This window comes from Eumetopias jubatus, unplaced genomic scaffold (assembly GCF_037043125.1).
Source record: "Eumetopias jubatus isolate StellerSeaLion01/CBP00866 unplaced genomic scaffold, mEumJub1_p1.0 scaffold_12, whole genome shotgun sequence".
Classification (NCBI taxonomy): Eukaryota; Metazoa; Chordata; class Mammalia; order Carnivora; family Otariidae; genus Eumetopias; species Eumetopias jubatus.
In genome coordinates, this window is record NW_028274818.1 from 52,907,402 (window position 1) to 52,928,350 (window position 20,949).

The 20,949-nt window shown below is 36.2% G+C and overlaps 1 protein-coding gene across 4 annotated transcripts in view; it reads left to right on the forward strand.

Moving 5' to 3' along the window:
• RC3H1 (ring finger and CCCH-type domains 1) overlaps positions 1-20,949 on the forward strand; it is a 77,149-nt gene that overhangs the window by 35,718 nt on the left and 20,482 nt on the right. For all 4 annotated transcript variants that reach the window (XM_028122951.2, XM_028122954.2, XM_028122955.2 and 1 more), the window contains exons 6-12: positions 3,299-3,499; positions 6,724-6,856; positions 11,917-12,035; positions 13,622-13,734; positions 17,432-17,713; positions 17,898-18,112; positions 20,251-20,621. In XM_028122951.2, the coding sequence (XP_027978752.1) occupies positions 3,299-3,499; positions 6,724-6,856; positions 11,917-12,035; positions 13,622-13,734; positions 17,432-17,713; positions 17,898-18,112; positions 20,251-20,621 (1,434 nt within the window). The remainder of the gene's footprint in view (positions 1-3,298; positions 3,500-6,723; positions 6,857-11,916; positions 12,036-13,621; positions 13,735-17,431; positions 17,714-17,897; positions 18,113-20,250; positions 20,622-20,949) is intronic.

Below are 20,949 nucleotides of genomic sequence, written 5' to 3' on the forward strand. Positions count from 1 at the left end.
ACATAGAGCAAACTGAGGTTTATAGATTTTTATATTTGAAGAGGCTAATAAGCTGTGTCATTTTTTTCACCAAAACTATATGCAGACTTGGTCTGAACAAAGAGTAATTGAAAGCAAGAAGTTTCATTTTGCTCTTTGCTCCTGCTGTAATTCCACAGATAGAGTACTGGAGTTCATTTGCCATTTCATTTTCAGTGTATATAGTAATGCTGCACATATTCTTTTGTATCCCAAATTGAATCAGCCCTGCTTCAAACATCAGTGCTCAGTGTGTATCATTTATCATTCATCCTGTTTTCCTGACTTCTTGATGTCAAGGCTTCTTGCTTCTGACACACACATAACTAGTATTTCATGGACCAGGGAGGCATGCCTCTAAAATTTTTTTAATTCATACAAACTATAAGGATATCCATTCCTGGGTCACCATGTCCCCTCATCTGACACTCTAAAAAATCCTACAGTCTACTATAGTTTATTTTCTCATTTCCTGAGAAAGATAGAATGGTTTACAAAATCAACAGGAAAGCCTACCAGTTTATTTATATATTTTTTAAGATCTTATTTATTTATTTGACAGAGTGAGAGAGCACAAGCAGGAGGAGTGGCAGGCAGAGGGAGAAGCAGGCTCCCCGCTGAGCAGAGAGCCCGACCTGGGGCTCAGTGAGCTGAAAGCAGACGTTTAACCAGGTGCCCCCAAAGCATACCAATTTAATTTAAAAAAAATTTTTTAAAGCTCTATAACTAAATGCCCACATTATTATGTTTCTTTCTAGAGTCAGATTATATATATACTGAAAATGGGGTGTGCACTCCAGGTCTGTACCCAACCCTGTCCTTGGCCTTAGGTACCTCTGGAACTGTCAGAAACTCCAGCCAAAATAACTCCCAGCTAGTTCAGATTGTCCCCAAATAACTCACATTTGTTGTAATGATTATAATAACATGATTGTACAGTATAATCTGGAATATACTTCAGAATGTCTGTCTGCTTCCAGAGTTCTTTTTTCTCTAATAACAGCACCAGACAGACATAATATTGCAAGCTTAAAAAATAAAAGGAAAGAAAAAGAAATCCATCCTTCCCCTGTGAAAAATGAGTCCCAAAACCCCAGAATACCCACAGTGAACCTCTCTCAATCCTAATTAAAAGCATTAATAGTAATTGAAAAGAGATTGGAAATTTGTAAAAACCCAATTATTTTTCATTTGGGTCATGATTATTTCATTGTCTACCTGCTTTCTTCTCTTGCTGGTAATATGTACCACAATCTCCATCATGAGAAGACTTACCTTCTCTCATCACAATAGGTCCATACCCTAAATTTTACTCACCATGGCAGAGTTTCTGTTAAGTATCTACCAATACCTATTTCATTTTCTTTGTGGAAGTCACATCAGTAGGCATTTTCCATTCTTCCTAATAGGCTATATGTGTCCACATAGCTGTGTTCTAACTGCATCCTTTTAGCATCTCTTTTATTTCCATTTGAAAAACCTTTTCAGGGGTGCCTGGGTGGCTCAGTCCTTAAGCGTCTGCCTTCGGCTCAGGTCATGATAAATAAATAAAATCTTTAAAGGAAAACCTTTTCAGACAGGGATAATTCTGGTCCTTCTCAGTACAGTATAGTTCCAGGACTTACTTTAGACATGCATCTCTTAGGAATCTTTGACTGTTTTTAGTTAAAAGACAGTTTTGAGAACCAAGGCCAGGGAACCCTAGTATATCTTACAGAAAACATTCTACATTTTAATAAGGTTTAGCCTATATTGAGAGGTTGTTTCTTTACATCCACATAATGCCTTTGGTATTTTGACTTGCTTTTGAATAGTGGCAAAATATATTTTGTTCTTGTGACTCTAGTTCTTTGATTTTTTTTTAAATCTATTTGGTCTTTTACGGACTTACCTAACAAAATTTAAGTTAAACCTTCTTCTGATAAGAATGGAATACATTTAAAAAATATAATCAGGATGACCTAGAAGTCTTGCTGTAGTTTTCTTTGGTGGAAGAGAAAAATGGGAATTTTCTACTAGAGGAATTTGAGTCCTTATGGGAATAAAAGGTTAACAAGGTAAAATATATTCTGAAATATGTTAGGATACAGATGATCCTGGACTAGAATTAATTATTTTACTTTAGGGGTACCGGGGTGGCTCAGTTGGCTAAGCATCTGCCTTTGACTCAAGTCGTGATTCCAGGGTCCTGGGATTGATCCCTGCGTCAGGCTTCCTGCTTAGTGGAGAGTCTTCTTTTTTCTCCCTCTCCCTCTGCCCCTCCCACATGCTCATGCACTCTCTCTCTCTCTCTCTCTCTCTCTCTCTCTCTCTCGCTTGCTCTCTCTCACTCTCACTCTATCTCAAATAATTGAAATCTTTAAAAAAAAAAATATTCAACTTTGATTTCTTGAGCCTTTGGCCTAAACCCAGCTTGATTCAAAATGTAGCACTATAGCAAAAATAACAATAGTACCTGCCTCAACAAGTTTAGAGAATTAAATGAGTTAATGTCAGTATGATGGTAAATAAGTTAACACACTGACTAGTACATACTAAGGGCTCAATAGGGTTATTAATTTTAATTACTAAAAGATACTATCATCATTACTATTTTATACTTTCTGATGGTGGCCCAGCCTGCAAAACTCTGGAAAATTAAGCTAAGCACAGATTAATCATCTTTAGAATCATACCAGCATCTGAATGAAGCTCTTTCAGTTAGGAGTATCAGCCAACTCAATGCCAGGCAAGCCCAAGTTTAATAATCCACAGTTATGAAGAAGAAACATACATTGGGTTTTTTTTTCCAGGATAATTGCATATTTTCTTCAAGTCATTGCTTTATTTGTGTGTGTGTGTGTGTGTGTGTGTGTGTGTGTGTACATATGTATGTATATATAAAGAAGTAGGCTCCATATCCAATGTGGGGCTTGAACTCATGCCTTGAGACCAAGAGTCACATGCTGTACTGGCTGAGCCAGACAGGTGCCTCGAGTATTTTCTTCTTTTCAGAAATGCATATCTGCACATATACAGTTTAAACTCTCTATATGTGTTAAGGTCTATCCAGTCTTGGGATTTTCCTCCAGCACATACTCATTCTTTCCATAAGATCTATTCACAAGATTTTGATGTCTTTAAAGGCAGAAATGGTTTACAGGCAAAACAATGTGTTCCATTTTAATCTTGTTGTTAAATTTGGTATATTAAAAATTACCTGTTCTCTGTATGTGCTCATATAAAGTATAAACTCATTTTGTTTCTTACCTGACTCATGAGATTATGTGTGTCTTACTAGGTCACCAAACGTGATGAAGACTCTTCTTTGATGCAGCTAAAAGAAGAATTTAGAACCTACGAAGCTTTGCGGCGAGAACATGACTCCCAGATAGTGCAAATTGCCATGGAAGCAGGCTTACGAATTGCACCAGACCAATGGTCCTCTTTACTTTATGGAGACCAGTCTCACAAGTCTCATATGCAGTCAATTATTGACAAGGTAGTAGACCCTTTTTTGTTCCTTACTTCTTGGACTAATCTTGGAGTTTGGGTAATTCATGATTTAGTAATTTATTTAATAAATATATGTTAAAGTGAATACTGTATGTCAGGCTCTTATAAATTATATTATCTGTAGCTGACTATCATAGCTTGTCACATAGTAATACCAGTTTGTTTATTTAAGGTTTTTTTTTTAATTAATGTATAATTGACATCGTTCATATAAGATTTGACTAGTGTTATAATAGTTTATCTGGCACACTCTAGTTTATTTTGAGAGTCTTCCATCTCTATTATTGTTGCTTCTCTCCCTTTCTTGTTTTGTTTTAATCATTGTGTTAATTAAACCCATTTTCTAAATGCCTTTATTGTCTTCCTGTAACAGTCATTCAGTGTTCTGGAGAATGTCTACATTGAGGTTTCTTATGATTCTTAGCCACAATAATTCCACATAATAAGTTACCAATCATTTTAGGTTTGATCAAATTTTCAATAAACCTATTTCTACTTTATCTCTTCTTTGTTATGATAAAAAGATCACTAGAGTACGCATGGTCAGGCTCCATTGTTTGTTGCTGGCTCTAAGTGCTATATTTAATTCTATTAAAACTAGGATAATCCTATAATTGTTTTTGTTGTAATTCAACATGAAGTATATGAAAGTATAGGAAGTCTTAAAGCACCATGTAAATATATATGTTATGATAGCATTAACTTTTACTATTTTACCTTAAATACTTATAACTAGAGAGATGATTATACTTTAGAGTCCACCCACATTTAATTTAAAGAAATAAGATCAAGATGTAAGGGTAGATCAAATATAATACTATTTAACACTTACTGAGAGTTTACTGGTGCCTGGTCGTTTTAAATAATCCATTTAATCCTTTCAATAACCCTGTATTGTCCCAGGGAGATAGATTAAGTACATTTCTCCAGGATCACATAGGTAACAAGTGACAGGGCTGGATTTGAAGTTGGGTATACTGACTCTAGAATCCATGTTCTTAACCACCAAATCTTTCCAGACTATTCTGTCGCTTTTTGTTATTCCCGAGAAAGGATTATTTGAATGAATAGTGTATTGATGTCAAAGGACAATTGGGGAGTGTGTTTTATATGCTTGTTACATAATTTTCAGTATAATGTATATTACTTGTTTTGTCCTATAAATCTTTTCTAGATACCTTTGCCCGAACTTTACCTGCAACTCCTAGGCCTGAAATTATGCAACTAACTGATTATAATATATTGAAACCTTAGTAATGGTCTCTTAAAGAAGTAACTTTCTACCTCTGAAGAGAAACTTGGCTTGCTTTTATAAAGATTCTACAAGCAGGTTGACCTTTCTGTGTGAACTAGACTATATAATTTATCCTGTAATAGTATCTTCATATCATGAGCAATAGTTTGAATTTAATATCCAGAGACCTTACAACAAACTGGTCAACTTTGCAGTATATGTGGCATCTTATTATCTAGAGCAGTATAATTTTCTGTGGTAGTGAAAACGTTCTATATATGCACTGTCTAATATGGGGATCACTAGCCGCCCATGGCTGTTTAGCACCCAAAATGTGACTGTGCAACTGAAGAGCTACATTTTTATTTTATTAATTTTAACTTAAATAGCCACATACTGCTAATGGCTACTGTGTTGGACCTTACAGAGAACTTACTAAAAGTGATATGAAAAGCAATAATCATAGTAAATTAATGGATAAAAACGAATTATCAGTTCACAAAGAAGAAACATATGTAATTGATAGGACAGAATTCAGCTCCAGTAATAATTAAATGCGCATTTAAAACTAACATTACAAATATTGCCTATTAAATTAGCAAAAGAGACATATATTGCCATACATTGCTTATGGTTTGTAAAATGCATTAGTTAAAACCTTTGGGAAACAATTTGTCAGTGAATAAAAACTCAAAATGTTCATGTCCTTTGATCAAATTTGCTATTCCCAGGAATTTATTTTAAGGAAATAATTCAAACTTTGAAAAAGGTTATGAGTTCAGAAGTGTTAATTGCTACATTATTTATCAAGTAGAAAATAAACAGATGGTTAAAGAAGTTATCCAGCTTTCTGCTCAGAACATGGTTATAGGGCTATTAAAAGAAGTTATTTCAAGACATTTACTCTCTTCAGCTGATAAATAACATTCAGCTTCTTTTAAAAAAAAAGTGAAATATTTTTATTAAGTATCAGTGATGGATACATGGGTGTTGTCATTATATTAGACACTTTGAAATATTTCATAATAAAATGGTTAGCAGTAGAAAAATGCTTTTGTTATAATATTAATGGTAGCCAAAACTATAAGTGTGTAAATGATTTTAAGTTTATAAAAAGCATGCAATGATGAAAAAATTGAATAAAGGCATGTTAGCATTTGAATCGTTATTTTTAATGTCTTTTAAAATGTATGCTTTTTTTAAAAAAATTACCTTTTAAAGAGTGACCTTTTAGGGGAGAAAAATTCTCATTTATATTAATAAACTGCATAGAGAGCTAAATGTTTCCAAGTAAGAACCTTTAGTTACTATAATCTAATCAATTTCCCCCTATTAAAGGTCCTATATGTAGGGCCTCTTAGGGGAGTTAATGTAAGAAAGTGTGTCATTAATTAAGCTTGGGGAAAATATACAGCCTGATAGCTTCCAAGAATCCCAAACCATTATAAGATTTTTTTTGAGCTGGAGTGGACTTCGGAAATTACGTAGTCCGTATCACAGTTGGACTTCCTATTGAGTCCGTAAAGATTAAGATATAATCTTAGTGTCATGATTTGTGGTCTCTAACAGAACTTGAACTCAAGCTCCGTTTGACTGAGTTCAGTTTCATTGTTCTTGGTATTGTATAGTGTTATCTCTAGACTACAAATTTCACTTCTTTGGAAGCACTCCAAGAGCCAAACTAATATAGTGTGTAAGACGGAAAGAGTATACTTCCAAATTGAGGAATTGAGAAAGGCCTCACATTTGAGGAATGTGCCATCAGAGGGAAGAGAGTTTACAATCTGCCAAGCTGTGAATGCAGGGAAGTGCAGGGTTTGCTCAGGCACCAGTAATCCAGTCTGGCCAAAGCCTGGAATGTGTGGGAGGATAAAATTAAATATAATAAGTTGCAAAAATGATTGCAATATTGTAAATAATCTTTATTTTAAAAGGATTAGCTGGTTTTTGGAAAGTTAATAGTTATCTTTTTTAAGTTGCAGACCCCAGCCTCTTTTGCACAAAGTGTTCAGGAACTAACAATTGCTCTCCAGCGAACTGGCGATCCAGCAAATTTGAACCGACTAAGACCCCATTTGGAGCTATTGGCAAACATTGACCCTAGTCCAGGTAAATAAACCCAAGGGAAATTAATGGACTGTCCTGTGTGTGTCTCAGTGCTGCTCAGTGATTCTTTTTTTTTTTTAAAGATTTTTTTATTTATTCATTTGTCAGAGAGAGAGAACACAAGCAGAGGGAGAAGCAGGCTCCCTGCTGAGCAAGGAGCCCGATGCAGGACTCGATCCCAGGACCCCGGGATCATGACCTGAGCCGAAGGCAGACGCTTAACCGACTGAGCCACCCAGGCGTCCCTGATTCTTTTAATTAATTATCTTTTGTTACATTCCTTGAGAATTTCCCCTTTACACAGTATTTAAGTTTCTGCCCCAGCCTTGTCCATCTATATGTTTATTGCTTCAACCAGTATTTATTTAAAACCTTTGTACTTCCTGCTCACTTTACCAGGGAAGTAGATTCCCTCTGGGATCCTTCTTATATCACAGAATTGTGCTGTATTTACTATTTTCATCTATTTTGACAAAACACAGGTTCTCTAATTTTTTCTGTATCCTATGTCCTTAGTTGCATTTTCTTGGTCCCATTTTTTCCCCCACTCTGTGATGATAATGTCTCATTCATCAAGTATCCTCTCTTGCATATTTTTACTTTGTCAACCCTTTTCTTGCTCCTTGCCCTTGACCTGAAAATTACCCAACTTTCATTTTTCACATCTAAGGTATTTTTAGCTTGTGTCCAGCACCTGAGCTAAAAAACTCCTAACATTCACAAGTAATTTCCCAGTTTCGAATTCCAAAGGTGGTTTCTCAGTCCTCAAATTACTTGATTTCTCTTTAGCATTTGATAATGTTATCGGCTAATTCCTCAATATAGAAACTCTCCTGATACCTTATCTTTCTGTACTCTCATAGTCTCCTTCTGACTTGTCTAAATGCTGCTTCTGTCTTATTTTGACCACTCTTCCCTCCGCCCACTAAGGAGTAGGCCAGTTGTGTTCTTGGAATTTTGGGGTTTTTGCATTCTATTGATGATAGTCATTCATTCCCAGCACTGGGTATCACTTTCTGTAGAAAATAGACTCCCAAATATCTCTATCATTGTTGTCTCTTCATCACTCCAGACTTACTTTCCCAAATGCTTTCTGAGAGTTTTCGTCATCTCCTCTGTTCTTCAAAGCAAGTTCTTCTTCACTTGATACCAGCTCGTCCTCCTGTGTTCTCTGTTACATGACCTCATTGTCTGAGGTATTTACACTTAAAACCCGAGTCTCTTGTCTTAGCTCGTATCTTTTCCTTTTACTTGCTCTACATACCATTTCAGACAACAGGATCTATCTGTTCTTTCACAATATCCCTCTGTCCCATGCCGGTTAATACTGCATTGGTGAGGGACTTACTTTTCCTGAGACTGTATGCCTTCCATTTTCCTCTACTCTGAATTCTTTCAGTCCAGCCCACTTACTGCTGCAAAATAAATCACATTTCTGATCTTATGTCTGTGCTCATAAACTTTCAGTAACACCCCATTGCTTATTGAATAAGGTTTGGAACTCTTGACAGTGGCATTCAGGGCCCTCTTAATTTTTTATTTTATTTTATTTTTTTATCAATCTACCTTTATAGACTTTACTATCAATGGGGCACCTGGGTGGCTCAGTCAGTTAAGCATCTGCCTTCGGTTCAGGTCATGATCTCAGGGTCCTGGGATCAAGCCCTGCATTGGGCTCCCTGCTCAACGGAGAGCCTGCTTCTCCCTCTCCCTCTGCTGCTGCCACTGCTTGTGTGCTCTCTCTGTCTTTCTCTCTCTTTCTCAAATAAATAAAATCTTAAAAAAAAAATTTTACTATCAAAATTGCTATCAATTTACTATCAAAACTTACTATCAAAACCAGGTCAGATGTATTCCTAGAACACAGTTGACATTTTTCTTTTTTCACTACTGTGCTTTGCTCATTCTGAGGAATCAAAAGAGCACTTCCACAAGTTCACCACACCATCAATCACCAACCTGTTTATCTGTATCTGTGCCAATATAGTCTTCAATCCTTGTGTAACAGTGGATAAACTGTACCTCTAAGCTAAGGCCCCTCTCCCTTCTCATGTTCCTAATACCATCTTGTCAAGTATATCACTTCATATCACTTCTGTTTCTTATATCATCAAGTTTCCTTCTCTACTGGAGTATTTCTGTCAACATACAAACATCCTATTACTCCTGTCATCATAACCCACTTGGACAACATTTGCCATCCACCTACTACCCTGTTTTTCTCCTTTTTTTTTAAACATGCTCTCGAACTCACTCCAATCAGGCATTTATCTCTACTGTCAACCAAAACTGTTCTGTCAAGGTCACAGGTGACTTCCATGAAGTTAAATCCAGACATCAGTTCTTGGTTCTCATTTATTTGACCTGTTAGCAGCATTTAATGTTGTTGTTCACTTTCTGATCCTCTTAACACTTCTTTCACTTGACTTTCCTAGTTTCCTTCTCATTTTATTGGACCCCCTGCTGAGTCTTCTAATTTCTCATCTCCATACCCTCTCACTTTTGGATTGCTCCCAGAGTTTAATACATGTATCTCTTTTCTAATTTTACCTATTCCCTAGATAATATCATCTAGTCTCATAGCTTTAAATCTTATTTACATGACTCACAAATTTACTATATTTCATCAGTTCTGAAGCCCACATTTCTTTCGATCTTAGCATTTCTGAAATTGGGATGCATCTATGTAAGTAATGACGTGTAATTTAATTAATCTTTTTTTATTTTGGTGGCGCATAAAATAATGGTGTATGTTGCAATTGATTTAGAATTCGTGAAACGTAGTATATCCAGCCCAAAACTTCTTCCTGAATTCTTTTGTATATCCACCTGCCTGCTCAAGATCCAGCAGGCCTACTTGAATATCCAGTAAGAATTTCAAACTTAGTGGCGCCTGAGTGGCTCAGATGGTTAAGTGTCTGCCTTTGGCTCAGGTCATGGGTCTCCAGGTCCTGGAATTGAGCCCCATATTAGGCTCCCAGCTCAGTGGAGAGTCTGCTTCTCCCTCTCCCTCTGCCTCTCCCCCTGCTTGTCCTCTCTCTGTCTGTCTCTTTCAAATGAATAAATTAAAACATCTTTAAAAAAAAAAGGAATTTCAAACTTAATCTGTCCAAAAGTGAGTTCCAAACACTGCCCTCACCCCACCTCCCATTCCTTTTGGTGGCAACTACAACCTTCCATTTCATTTCCTCAGTCCAAACACCTTGGAGAGCTCTTCAACTCTTCTTTCTCACATGTGGTACATCTGATCCAATAGCATACCCTGTAGGCCCTTCCCTTTAAAATCCATCTAGAATGCGTCTGCTTATCACCTTCACTACTACCATCCTCATCTCTCTTCAGGGATTACAGAAGAGCCTCCTTTTGTCTGTCTGGTTTTAGCATAAGAACTAGAGTGATCCTGTTACCCGTCTGCTCAAAAGTTCTCCAGAACTGACTGAGCCCTGGGTTGGCTCCCAGCACAGAGTCGGCTTCAGATTCTCCCCCTTTCCATGCTCGCATACACGCGTGCGCTCTCACTCGCTCGTTCTCTAAAAATAAATAAATAAAATCTTGAAAAAAAAAATCTCCAGTGCTTTCCATTGTTTAGTAAAAGCGAAAATCTTTCCTCTGACCTACCAAGCCTCATGTGATCTGAGGTTCTTTATCTCTTTCTAAGCTTATTTCCTATTCTTTTCTACCTAATTCATTCCTTTCCAGTTTGACCTCCGTGGAACATGCCAGGCATATTCCCACATCAGGGCCTTTCCACTTATTCTTTTCTTTTCCTAGAACATTTTTTTTCCTAATATATCCACAAGGCACGCTCATTCCCCTTCTGTTTTCAGGTCTTTAATCAAATGTACCCTTTTCAAGGAGACATTCTCAGGCCACCCAGTCTAAAATTTTATACATACTGGTCCCACTCCCTTTCTTTGCTCTGTTTATTCAAGTCATCATTATATAAATTGTTTATATTTCGATTATCTTATTTATTGTCTGTCTCCTCTCCTTGGGTATAATGGTTTTTTGTTTTGATCACTGTTGCTTCCCTAGCAACTAGAACAATACCTGGGACTTAGTAGGTGTTCCAAACAGTACTTTTTTGCATGACTCTTCTCTTCACCCTCTCTATATCTTAATTTTTTTTTCCAAGTGAAAGTCCTTCAAAGCCTCATTCACAGCCATCACTTAGAATTCTCTCAGAGTGTCTCCAAGAGGAAGTCATCTCTATGTTTGTGTTCTCACTTCTTTTTATATTTTGTCCTAGAGAACATTTCATATTTGTGGTTAACTTTTCCTTTATAAAATCACAGCGCTGACACTAGGCAAATATTAAATGAAGAGGATATATCGCAGAGTTGCTTTATATAGTGACTCTTCTAGTCATTCAGACTTTTTTTTTTAATATTTTATTCATTTATTTGACAGAGAGAGAGAGAGCACAAGCAGGGGAAGTGGCAGGCAGAGGGAGAAGCAGGCTTTTAAAACATTCTGTTTACCAAAACTTCATTTATGCAGAATTTCAAAATGGCCATTACAAATTAGCTAGTCCACAGTTAAGTTTTGTTTGGTCCACATAGCGTTGGTCTGCACAATATTCTAAATTTTTTAGGTAAAACTTAAAATTGGGTAATTTTACATGAAAATCTCAGATTTTAGTTTTCCCTGGGAAACATTGGTGTATCTGTGGAGTGCCAGCCTTGCATCATCACGTAACGGGAATCAGCTAAAGATGAGTAGTAACCATAACCTTAGATGTGGGCCACACTCTACAGTTGAGCACAGACCCTGTCTCTGTCTCTCTGTCATCATTCCCAGCACTGAGTGTCTAATGGTGGTTGCCATTTATTGTCTGGCCAACTTAATTTCTTTATGCTACCTTCCCTGTCCCTGTAGTTATTTTAGTTTACAATCCATTCCTTAAAATGATGTTTAGGTGTGAATACGTTATTACCTGAAAAGCTGTATGAAGCCTGACTTGATTTCACTGAAGGGCTGACACTAACTCTTTTGTTAGTTTAATAATATTGGGCAAAATACTGAATAACATCATTTAAAAAGTTTTTTAATTTGTTGTGTAGATGCTCCTCCTCCTACTTGGGAGCAGCTAGAAAATGGGCTGGTTGCTGTGCGGACTGTGGTACATGGGCTAGTAGACTATATCCAGAACCATAGCAAAAAGGGAGCAGATCAACAGCAGGTAAGGGGGAAGTTGGAAACTTAGAAGTAAGCCACTGTGGATGTTATGGCAGATACAAACAAAACCAACAAGATGACATGAATATTTTGAGACTCTGACTGTAGAAACTAAATTAGTTTAATATGGTTTACAGCCAGCTTCATGGATTAGTGTAGTGATTTTATCTGGCAACAATGGAATGAAGTAATCCTGTTGGTCTAATGTTGCACTGGAGTCATTTTTCACTTTGGATATATAGCAGCATTTGATTCTGTGCTGAAAGTTTCTATGTTAAGTAAAATGATTCTCCTCGGTTACTGTTACATTTTAGTTTGACAATATATATCACTTTTTAATGCTGTATCTGTCCAGTACTGTTCATATATTTGTAAATGCTTTTTCTGTAGTAGTATTTTAACATTTTTCATTCATATAATGTCTGCTGTGCAAACGGGCCAAATTTTCCTCAAATACTTTTAAATGAAATATATGACAGTAAAACATAATTGCTTACGTTATGACTACAGTTTTTCATTTTATTCCCAATAACTTTATTTTGCCCTCGGGATTTATGTTAGGTTCACTAGATCTTTTATTTTGCAATAGTAAGCTTGTGAAATTAAACCTTGTTATTAATTTATCTGGTTCAGGTAAATATTAACAATAGATTATTCAATATTTCTTTTTTCTTTGAGAAGCAAGAAACATTAAGTTCCATTCAATATCCTGCTGAGTAGGGGGGCGCCTGGCTGACTTGGTAGAGCATGCGACTCTTGATCTCAGGGTTGTGAGTTCAAGCCCCCACGTTGGTTATTACTTAAAAATAAAATCTTTTTTTTTTTTTAAGAAAGTATCCTGCTGAGTAGAATAATATGGATACAGTTTTCCTAAATTATCTAAGCATAGACCAGACTTTATTTTATGATAAGAAATAAAAGATTAAAAACTTATTTTTAACTCCATGTTCTATTAGACATCATGAAGAATGTAACAATAATAAGATTAATCTTTTAAGTTCTGTTGATAGGTGATAAAATGGTAATCAAATCGATAGGTAATCAAATTTCATTTAGCTTAGTATTGTGTTTGATATCTCATTAACTCCCAAGACCATCCTTCTGTCTTATACTAGAAAATAATAGTTTCATTTGTACTTTTAGAGATACTGTATGTCCTTGATATATTCTTCTGCATACCAAGAATTGGTTACAGAGTATTTTTCATTTATAGAGCCTACTATAGATTCGTGTTGTGTCATAGGAAATTCTAATTGTAAATACAGCTATACTAAACATTGTCCAAAACAAATATTAGAACACTTATTAAACATTGAAAAGCCCTAAACTCCAGTGGTTTGTTTGTCCATTATAAACCTGGAAAGAAAATGATAAAGCCGTCGTGAGATTTAATCTAGGATTTATATGATGCCACATGTTTGAGAATTAATGCCAATATATCAAAAAATCTGGACCCCATTCTTTATAATTAATTTATTTTTGGACTCGGACTTCAGACAGAATGGCTTTCTAACACTTTTGCTCTGGGCAATCTAGTTAATTGTGTGAGTTAGTTTGAATCGGTGTATAATGTTTTGACTTTGGTTTCAGCCTCCACAGCATAGCAAATATAAAACATACATGTGTCGAGATATGAAGCAGAGAGGAGGATGCCCTCGTGGGGCCAGCTGTACATTTGCACACTCACAGGAGGAACTGGAGAAGTAAGTGTGAAAGTTGTTAAACTCAACCTTCTAATAACTTGTTATGAAATAAGGTAGAGTTACTAAGTAGAATAATTTGCCACTGTTAGGAAACAGAAAAGGAGCAGTTGTATGCTCTTTAATGAATGGGAAATGTTTAGAAAGTAATACAGATTTTTTTAAAAAGAAAACTGAAGTAGTTTCTTCAGCTTTCATTATATCGTGCCCACAGATAGGAAACCAAATATCGAAGTGAATCATTTGCACTACCAAAAAAAATTAAAAATCTAAAAATTTTCATCAATTTTAAGTGATTTTAACTAATTGAATAACGTATTTCCAATTGAAAAACTTGCCCTTTGCTCTGTTCACAAAATTATTTTATTGACAGGCGTAACTTCACAGATTTTCTTTTAAATTTCGAAGATCAGGGGCACCTGGGTGGCTCAGTTGTTAAGCGTCTGCCTTCGGCTCAGGTCATGATCCCAGGGTCCTGGGATGAAGCCTCACATCGGGGCTCCATCGCTCCACAGCGAGTCTGCTTCTCCCTCTCCCACTCCCTCTGCTTGTGTTCCCTCTCTCTCTGTGTCTCTCTCTCTGTCAAATAAATAAATAAAATCTTTAAAATAAAATAAATAAATGTTGAAGATCAGATAATTCCAGTGTTAAATTTTCCAGCATATAGTAGCAAGAAAAGAAAACCTCTTATTTTTTTTTATAAAGCCAGTGTAACATTGCCCCCAAACTTGACAAAGATAGCACCATTAAAGAAAATAAAAATCCATCTCACATATTAATATTTTAAAAATCCCAAATATTAGCATTCAGTAATACGTTAAAGTAGACACCGTGAAGTGCAAAGGTAACACAATGTAATTACTTTAGGGTTAGAGAAGAAATACCATTTGATCATATGCAAAGATGCCAAAAGGCATTTGAATAAAATCAGATGTTCATAATAGATCACAATTCTTTAATAGAAGAAAGCTGTCGTAGACACTTGCTCAACATAATTGTATCTCAAAAGCTAGTATAACTGCATGATGCTCAATTCGTAAAATAGTAGATTCAGTCTCATTGAAGTTGACAGTAAGGCAAAATTTAGCAGTAGTGAGACTATTATTGAACATTCTAGGAGCAGTAGCCACTGTACATACCAAAGAATAAAATTGTCATAAAATCATTACATGGAAAAATTCAAGAAGTACTAGAAACAAAAAAAATGAAAATTTTAGCAAATCAAAAATACTACTTTACAGAAATGAATTGCTCTCTTATAAACTAAAAAGGGAAACATAACCAGTTACAGAGTAAAGGAAAATAAAGATCTCTTTGGCATTACCACCAACAACAAAAAAGATAAATACCAAATAATAAAGTAACAAGAACTATTGAGGATTGAATTAGTAAGCTACCTACTCACATAAGCGAAGAACTGAATAAATGAAGAAGCATACTATGTTCTTGGAAAAGACTTACCATTATATAGGTTTTATCTTCTCTTAATAAATTCAGTGAAATCTCAATTAGAATCTTAACATGATGATTGTTAGGACCTAACAAAATCCTTACCTGGGGAAAGTAAATACATACAAATGGCCAGAAAGTTTCTGAAAAAATAAGTTTTCAGCAGATTAAACTAACAACTATTAAGGTGTATTATGAGCTGCAGTGTACATAAAGACTGGTATTAGCATAGGAACAGGTAGATCAATGAAATACCAAGGAAAATCTAGAAAGAATGCCAGACACAATAGGAACTGAGTGTTGTGCTGAAGGTGGCATTTCACCTCAGTAACAGAGAAGATGACATTGAAACAACTGCTATCCGTTTGAAAAATAATTAGAACTCAATTCTTACCTTTATATCAAAATGAATTATAAATGCATTAGAGATTTAAATCTTTAAGAAGGAACTGTACTTAGAGATCTTTTCTGTTGTTACTTAATCTTACAATAGTAAAGAATTTTTGAAAGACAACCCAACATTCGTAAAGGAGAAGATTGATAAATATGATTATGTAAAAAATCTAAGATGTGGCCCAAACACCACAATTACAAAAAAAAAGATTCGTGGGGAAATGACATAACAGAGGACTGACATCCCTAATATAAAATGAGTTACTACAAATCTGTAAGAAGAACCGGTAAATATTATAGATCATGAACAAATAGGCAATTCACAGAAGAATTAAAAAAAAGTAAAACAATGTCAACTTCATTGATTGTTAAATACAAATTAAAACAAAATGATATTTTCAGGGGCAGCTGTGTGTCTCAGTCGATGAAGCATAGGACTCTTGTTTTCCGCTCAGGTCATGATTTCAGGGTCCTGAAATGGAGGGGCTAGGGTGTCAGGCTCCCCGCTCTGCCGGAAGTCTGCTAATCCCTCCACCCCACCCTCTATCCTGCCTCCGTGCATGCATGTGCATGTGTGTTGTGCACGCCCTCTCAAAATCTTTTTAAAAAATGATAATTTGAACTTACAAATTAAGAGGGACTGTGATACTGCCTAGTGTTTGATGAGATAAGGGAAAAGGACATTTATTATCATTAGGAGTTATAATAGTTTTAGAGCATTGTAAGAGTTTCTAATGTGCATACATTAGACTTACAATTCTCCTTTTGGTTAGTCATTTAGTCACACAAGGATGCAAGTACATGTACATAAGCATCTGTTACTGCATTGTTTTAATAGCAAAAAATTAGAAACAACTTAAAATGTACTGACATAAAGGAATATCCAAGTTACAAAATAGAAGGAGAAGTTACTAAGCAGTCATATATGACCCTATTTCTGTTAATAATGGTCTTACATTCATCTTAATATTAAGGCATGGTATGGAGGGGAAAATCTGTATGATTATGTACCAGACTGTTAAGAGGGGTTACACCTAAGGAGTAGTGTCTCCTCTCCACCCCTCTGAAATTTGTCAAATATGGGAAACATTTGGAAAAATAGCATTATTCTTATGGGGGGTTGTCTTTGAGATTATTTTTTAAAGTGTCCTAGCAGGTGTAAATAGATTTGCTTTCACTGTTGAGGAACAAGGGTACTAGAGTCAGATGGCTTAATATTATTCCTGTGGTTAGATTTAGAATCTACATGCATTTTATACTGTAGTGTCTGTTTAAATTTAGGCATTTTTCTGTATTGCATATATTAATCCACTTTTAAAATAATTTTAATTTTGGGTGGGCACACATAGCATCAGCATCTCTGAATCATATCTGATACAAAGTACTCTTCTTAATTTAAAAATTTTAATGGAATAAATGGTAAATTTTTCTCTGCACACTGGCTTTTTGTTTTATTGTTAATTTATAATATAGGCTAACTGTATCCTAAGGCATTTGAGGGAAAGCTAAAGTAAGATATTTCAGAAACTGTCTTCTGAAGATGTTTCTCCCCCTCCAGTGTTTCAGAAATAGAAATTACAGTAAAAGTAAGTTATAATGCAGATATTATTAGCATGATTTGTAGTGTTAACAAATTCTCATTATAAGGAATTTTATACTTAGTGTGTTGCCTGAGATTTTGTAGTGTCTACACACACACGTTTTCAAGTTGATAGCTACAGCCAATGTTTCAAGAGAATTTCTAGAAAGTAATGTTCGTAGTAGCTTTTCCTTTGTATCTGTTTTTCAAATACATTTTAGTTCTTGGTTTTGCTTTTATAATTTTGGGTTTTGGTATGTGACTTTGCTTTCTATATAGGTTTCGTAAAATGAACAAACGCCTAGTTCCCAGAAGACCCCTGAGTGCCTCTTTGGGTCAGCTTAATGAGGTGGGCCTGCCTTCAGCAGCTGTCCTTCCAGATGAAGGTGCAGTGGATCTGCCTAGCAGAAAAACCCCTGCTCTGCCAAATGGAATTGTATCAGCAGGGAATACGGTAACACAGCTGATTCCCCGAGGGACAGACGCCACCTACGATTCTAGCCTCAAGCCAGGAAAGATAGATCATCTGAGCAGTAGTGCCCCTGGATCCCCTCCTGACCTGTACGTCATTTTTCCTAACTTTTATTTAAAGTTAGTATGGGAAGTAGAGGGAAGAAAGAAAAATCAGTGTTTTATTAAAAAATACAACACACTTCATTTTTGGCTTATTAACATTTAGTAATTTGTGTATATTAGAAGTGTTTTTGAGACCTTAAACTTGACTTGTAGAATCTTACTCCTTTAGGCTAGAATCTGTCCCTAAGAGTATTTCTGCCTTACCTGTGAATCCACATCCTGTACCTCCAAGGGGGCCGACAGACTTGCCTCCTATGCCTGTCACCAAACCACTTCAGATGGTACCACGAGGTTCTCAGTTATATCCAGCACAACAGGCAGATGTTTATTATCAGGATCCTCGAGGAGCTGCGCCACCATTTGAACCAGCACCTTATCAGCAGGGTAATGATCTTTTGTTTATGTTGCTCTCTTTTCTTAGGAGTTATGAGAACAGTTCCAAGAAAGAGTGATCATATTTGCAGCAGCCTCAAGATAAATAAATGCGTTTATGTAATACTTTGGAAAAAGTAGAGATTTTATGATCAACGAAATAGTATAAAATAAGTGAACTAACAGAGGTATATAAAGCAAACTTCCCATCACTGGAAGCTAGTTATATATTAAATATGTGGATATATTTATGGAAATAACAAGTGACCCAAGTAGACAGTAGAAATTTGCTTAACTAAGGCAGTATATATTTTCCTGACCAAAATTTTCTTTGAGCGTGAAAAAGAATTTAATATTACAGTGGGTATAAATTAAACACACAGTATGTTTTTCTTGCTTTCAGTTATCACCTAATATTTTTTCTGGGCCCTGTAGTATATTTGAAAAAAATGCAGCATACGTACTGTAGAGAGTTAATAGTGTAGAATCAATATTAGTAAAGAAATAGTAGGAGTATACGTACGTTGTGTATGTGTGTGCATATATGTGTGTTAAAAATTAAGCATCAGTTGTGGTTAATAATAATATGGTAGAGATTAACTGCAAGGCTCAAGGGAGATCACTGAGAACTTGAGGAATCAAAAAGACTTAATGAAAGAATGCCCTAAATAGAAGTATGGGAATAAAAATACAAATTTATGAATGGATTGCAAGGATGACAGTCTAGAGTTGAGGAGGAATAAGGGGACTTTTGTTAAACCAGGTGTGAGTATTGAGGCCTGGATTAGTGTGGTGGGAAAGAAGAAGGAGGGATTGAGAAAATAGTCAAATTTGAAAAATTAGCCAGCTTTAATGACAATACTAGGTATGGATAGTGAAGGAGTGGAGATGACCGAGGCTTCACATATACAATTCCCATGAAAAATAGGAACACTGATTTTTAAAGTGTTGGATCTCTGTCAGAGACCATGTGGTGCTATTATTTTTTTAAACTGTAGTAGATTAAAGGTGTTCTCCATTTCCTTTTCCCAAGGCTGTCTTAATTTTGAATTAGAAATGTCTTCTCTACTTTCAGAAGAATAGCTTTAAATTGGTATGGCATTATTAACACATGTAAAAATGTGATGAAAGTTTTTTGTATCTTCCTTTGGGCCATCCATCACAGGAAAAATTCAGCTACTCTTGTGAAGGTGACCTTAAATACACTGTGTCAGTCAAGATCCAGTGGCAGACATCAGAAATCGTTCTTGCTGTATTAAGCAGAAAGAGGTTTAATGCAGGGAGTTTAGGTGCCTACAGAATCAGTGGAAGTACTGGAAAAGCAGGCTTAAGCTAGGCCTCCAGGAATGAGTCCCAGAAATAGCTACTGAAAAAGCCTGTTAACAGTGAGGAAGCAGGGCGCCTGGGTGGCTCAGTTGGTTAAGCGTCTGCCTTTGGTTCAGGTCATGATTCCCGGGGTCCTGGGATCAAGCCCCCACATTGGGCTCCCTGCTCAGTGGGGAGCCTGCTTCTCTCTCTCTCCCCTTGCCTCTCCAGCTTGTGCGTGCACACGCTTTCTCTCTCTTGTGCGTGTGTGCACACTCACTCTCAAATAAATGAAATCTTAAAAAAAAAAAAAGTGAGGAAGCAGTAGAAATAGGAAACATGGTTCCTATCTATGCGCCAGGATCATATCACTTGAGGCCGAAGTCTGAAAATTGGGACGCTCCTTGCTACAACTGTTGTCTCCAGAACTCCAGAGCTCTGCAGCAGCAGAATAGATCTGTGTGTGCCACATTCCTTTCCAGTTAGCTCCATTTCACATTCAGATTTCATGCGAGTGATTTGTGGAACCTGAGTTTCAGGGAAATGTAGTCTTGCTTTCCAGTGTTTGCACTGCATTAAGGCACACCAGCAAGATGGTCGAACAACTGAGAGAGCCAGTCTACTGGTGTAGATTATCAATAGATTCGTTTTTTCAGTGACTTTTAAGGATTAAGGTTAACTTTTGTTTATTTTTCATAAAACTAACCTGACTACATAAGCAGAGGGGAAAACGTGAAGAAATGAGTGGATTATTAATTCTTTAGTGTTGAAGTATATTAAAAGGAAAAATATAGAAAAACAGATTGACTTATTGTTGCTTTTGGTTCCTTTTTTGTATTGTACAGGTATGTACTATACTACACCACCACAGTGTGTATCTCGCTTTGTCAGACCTCCACCATCTGCTCCTGAACCTGGTCCTCCCTACTTGGATCATTATCCAGCCTATCTCCAAGATCGTGTAGTAAACTCTCAGTATGGCACACAGCCGCAACAATACCCGCCTGTGTACCCACCACACTATGATGGCCGCCGAGTATACCCCGCTCAGTCTTACACAAGAGAGGAGATTTTCCGAGAAAGTCCTATACCCATTGAGATTCCACCTGCAGCAGTACCATCCTATGTACCAGAATCCAGAGAAAGATACCAGCAGATGGAGGGTTACTATCCAGTGGCTCCTCATCCAACTCAGATCAGACCTTCGTACATGAGAGTATGCTGTTTTTTTTATTATTATATAGATATAATTTGATTATTGGTTGCAGTGATTTACCTTTTTGCCATGGTAGTAACCCTTTGATCAGTTCTTTTTTACGAGAAAGCTTCCCCCTTCCTTTTTTTTTTCATCTTTTCACAATTTGGGTAGGGTTTTTTTGTTTGTTTGTTTTGGGCTTATTTTATTTATTTTTTAACTATTAAAGGGAAAAAAAAATATCCCACCCCACTCCCACTAACGCTTCTTAGTTTCTGAACTTTAGTTTTATTAACATTTCTAGATCTACATTTGACCCTTGAGCAATGCAGGCATTAAGGGGCACAGT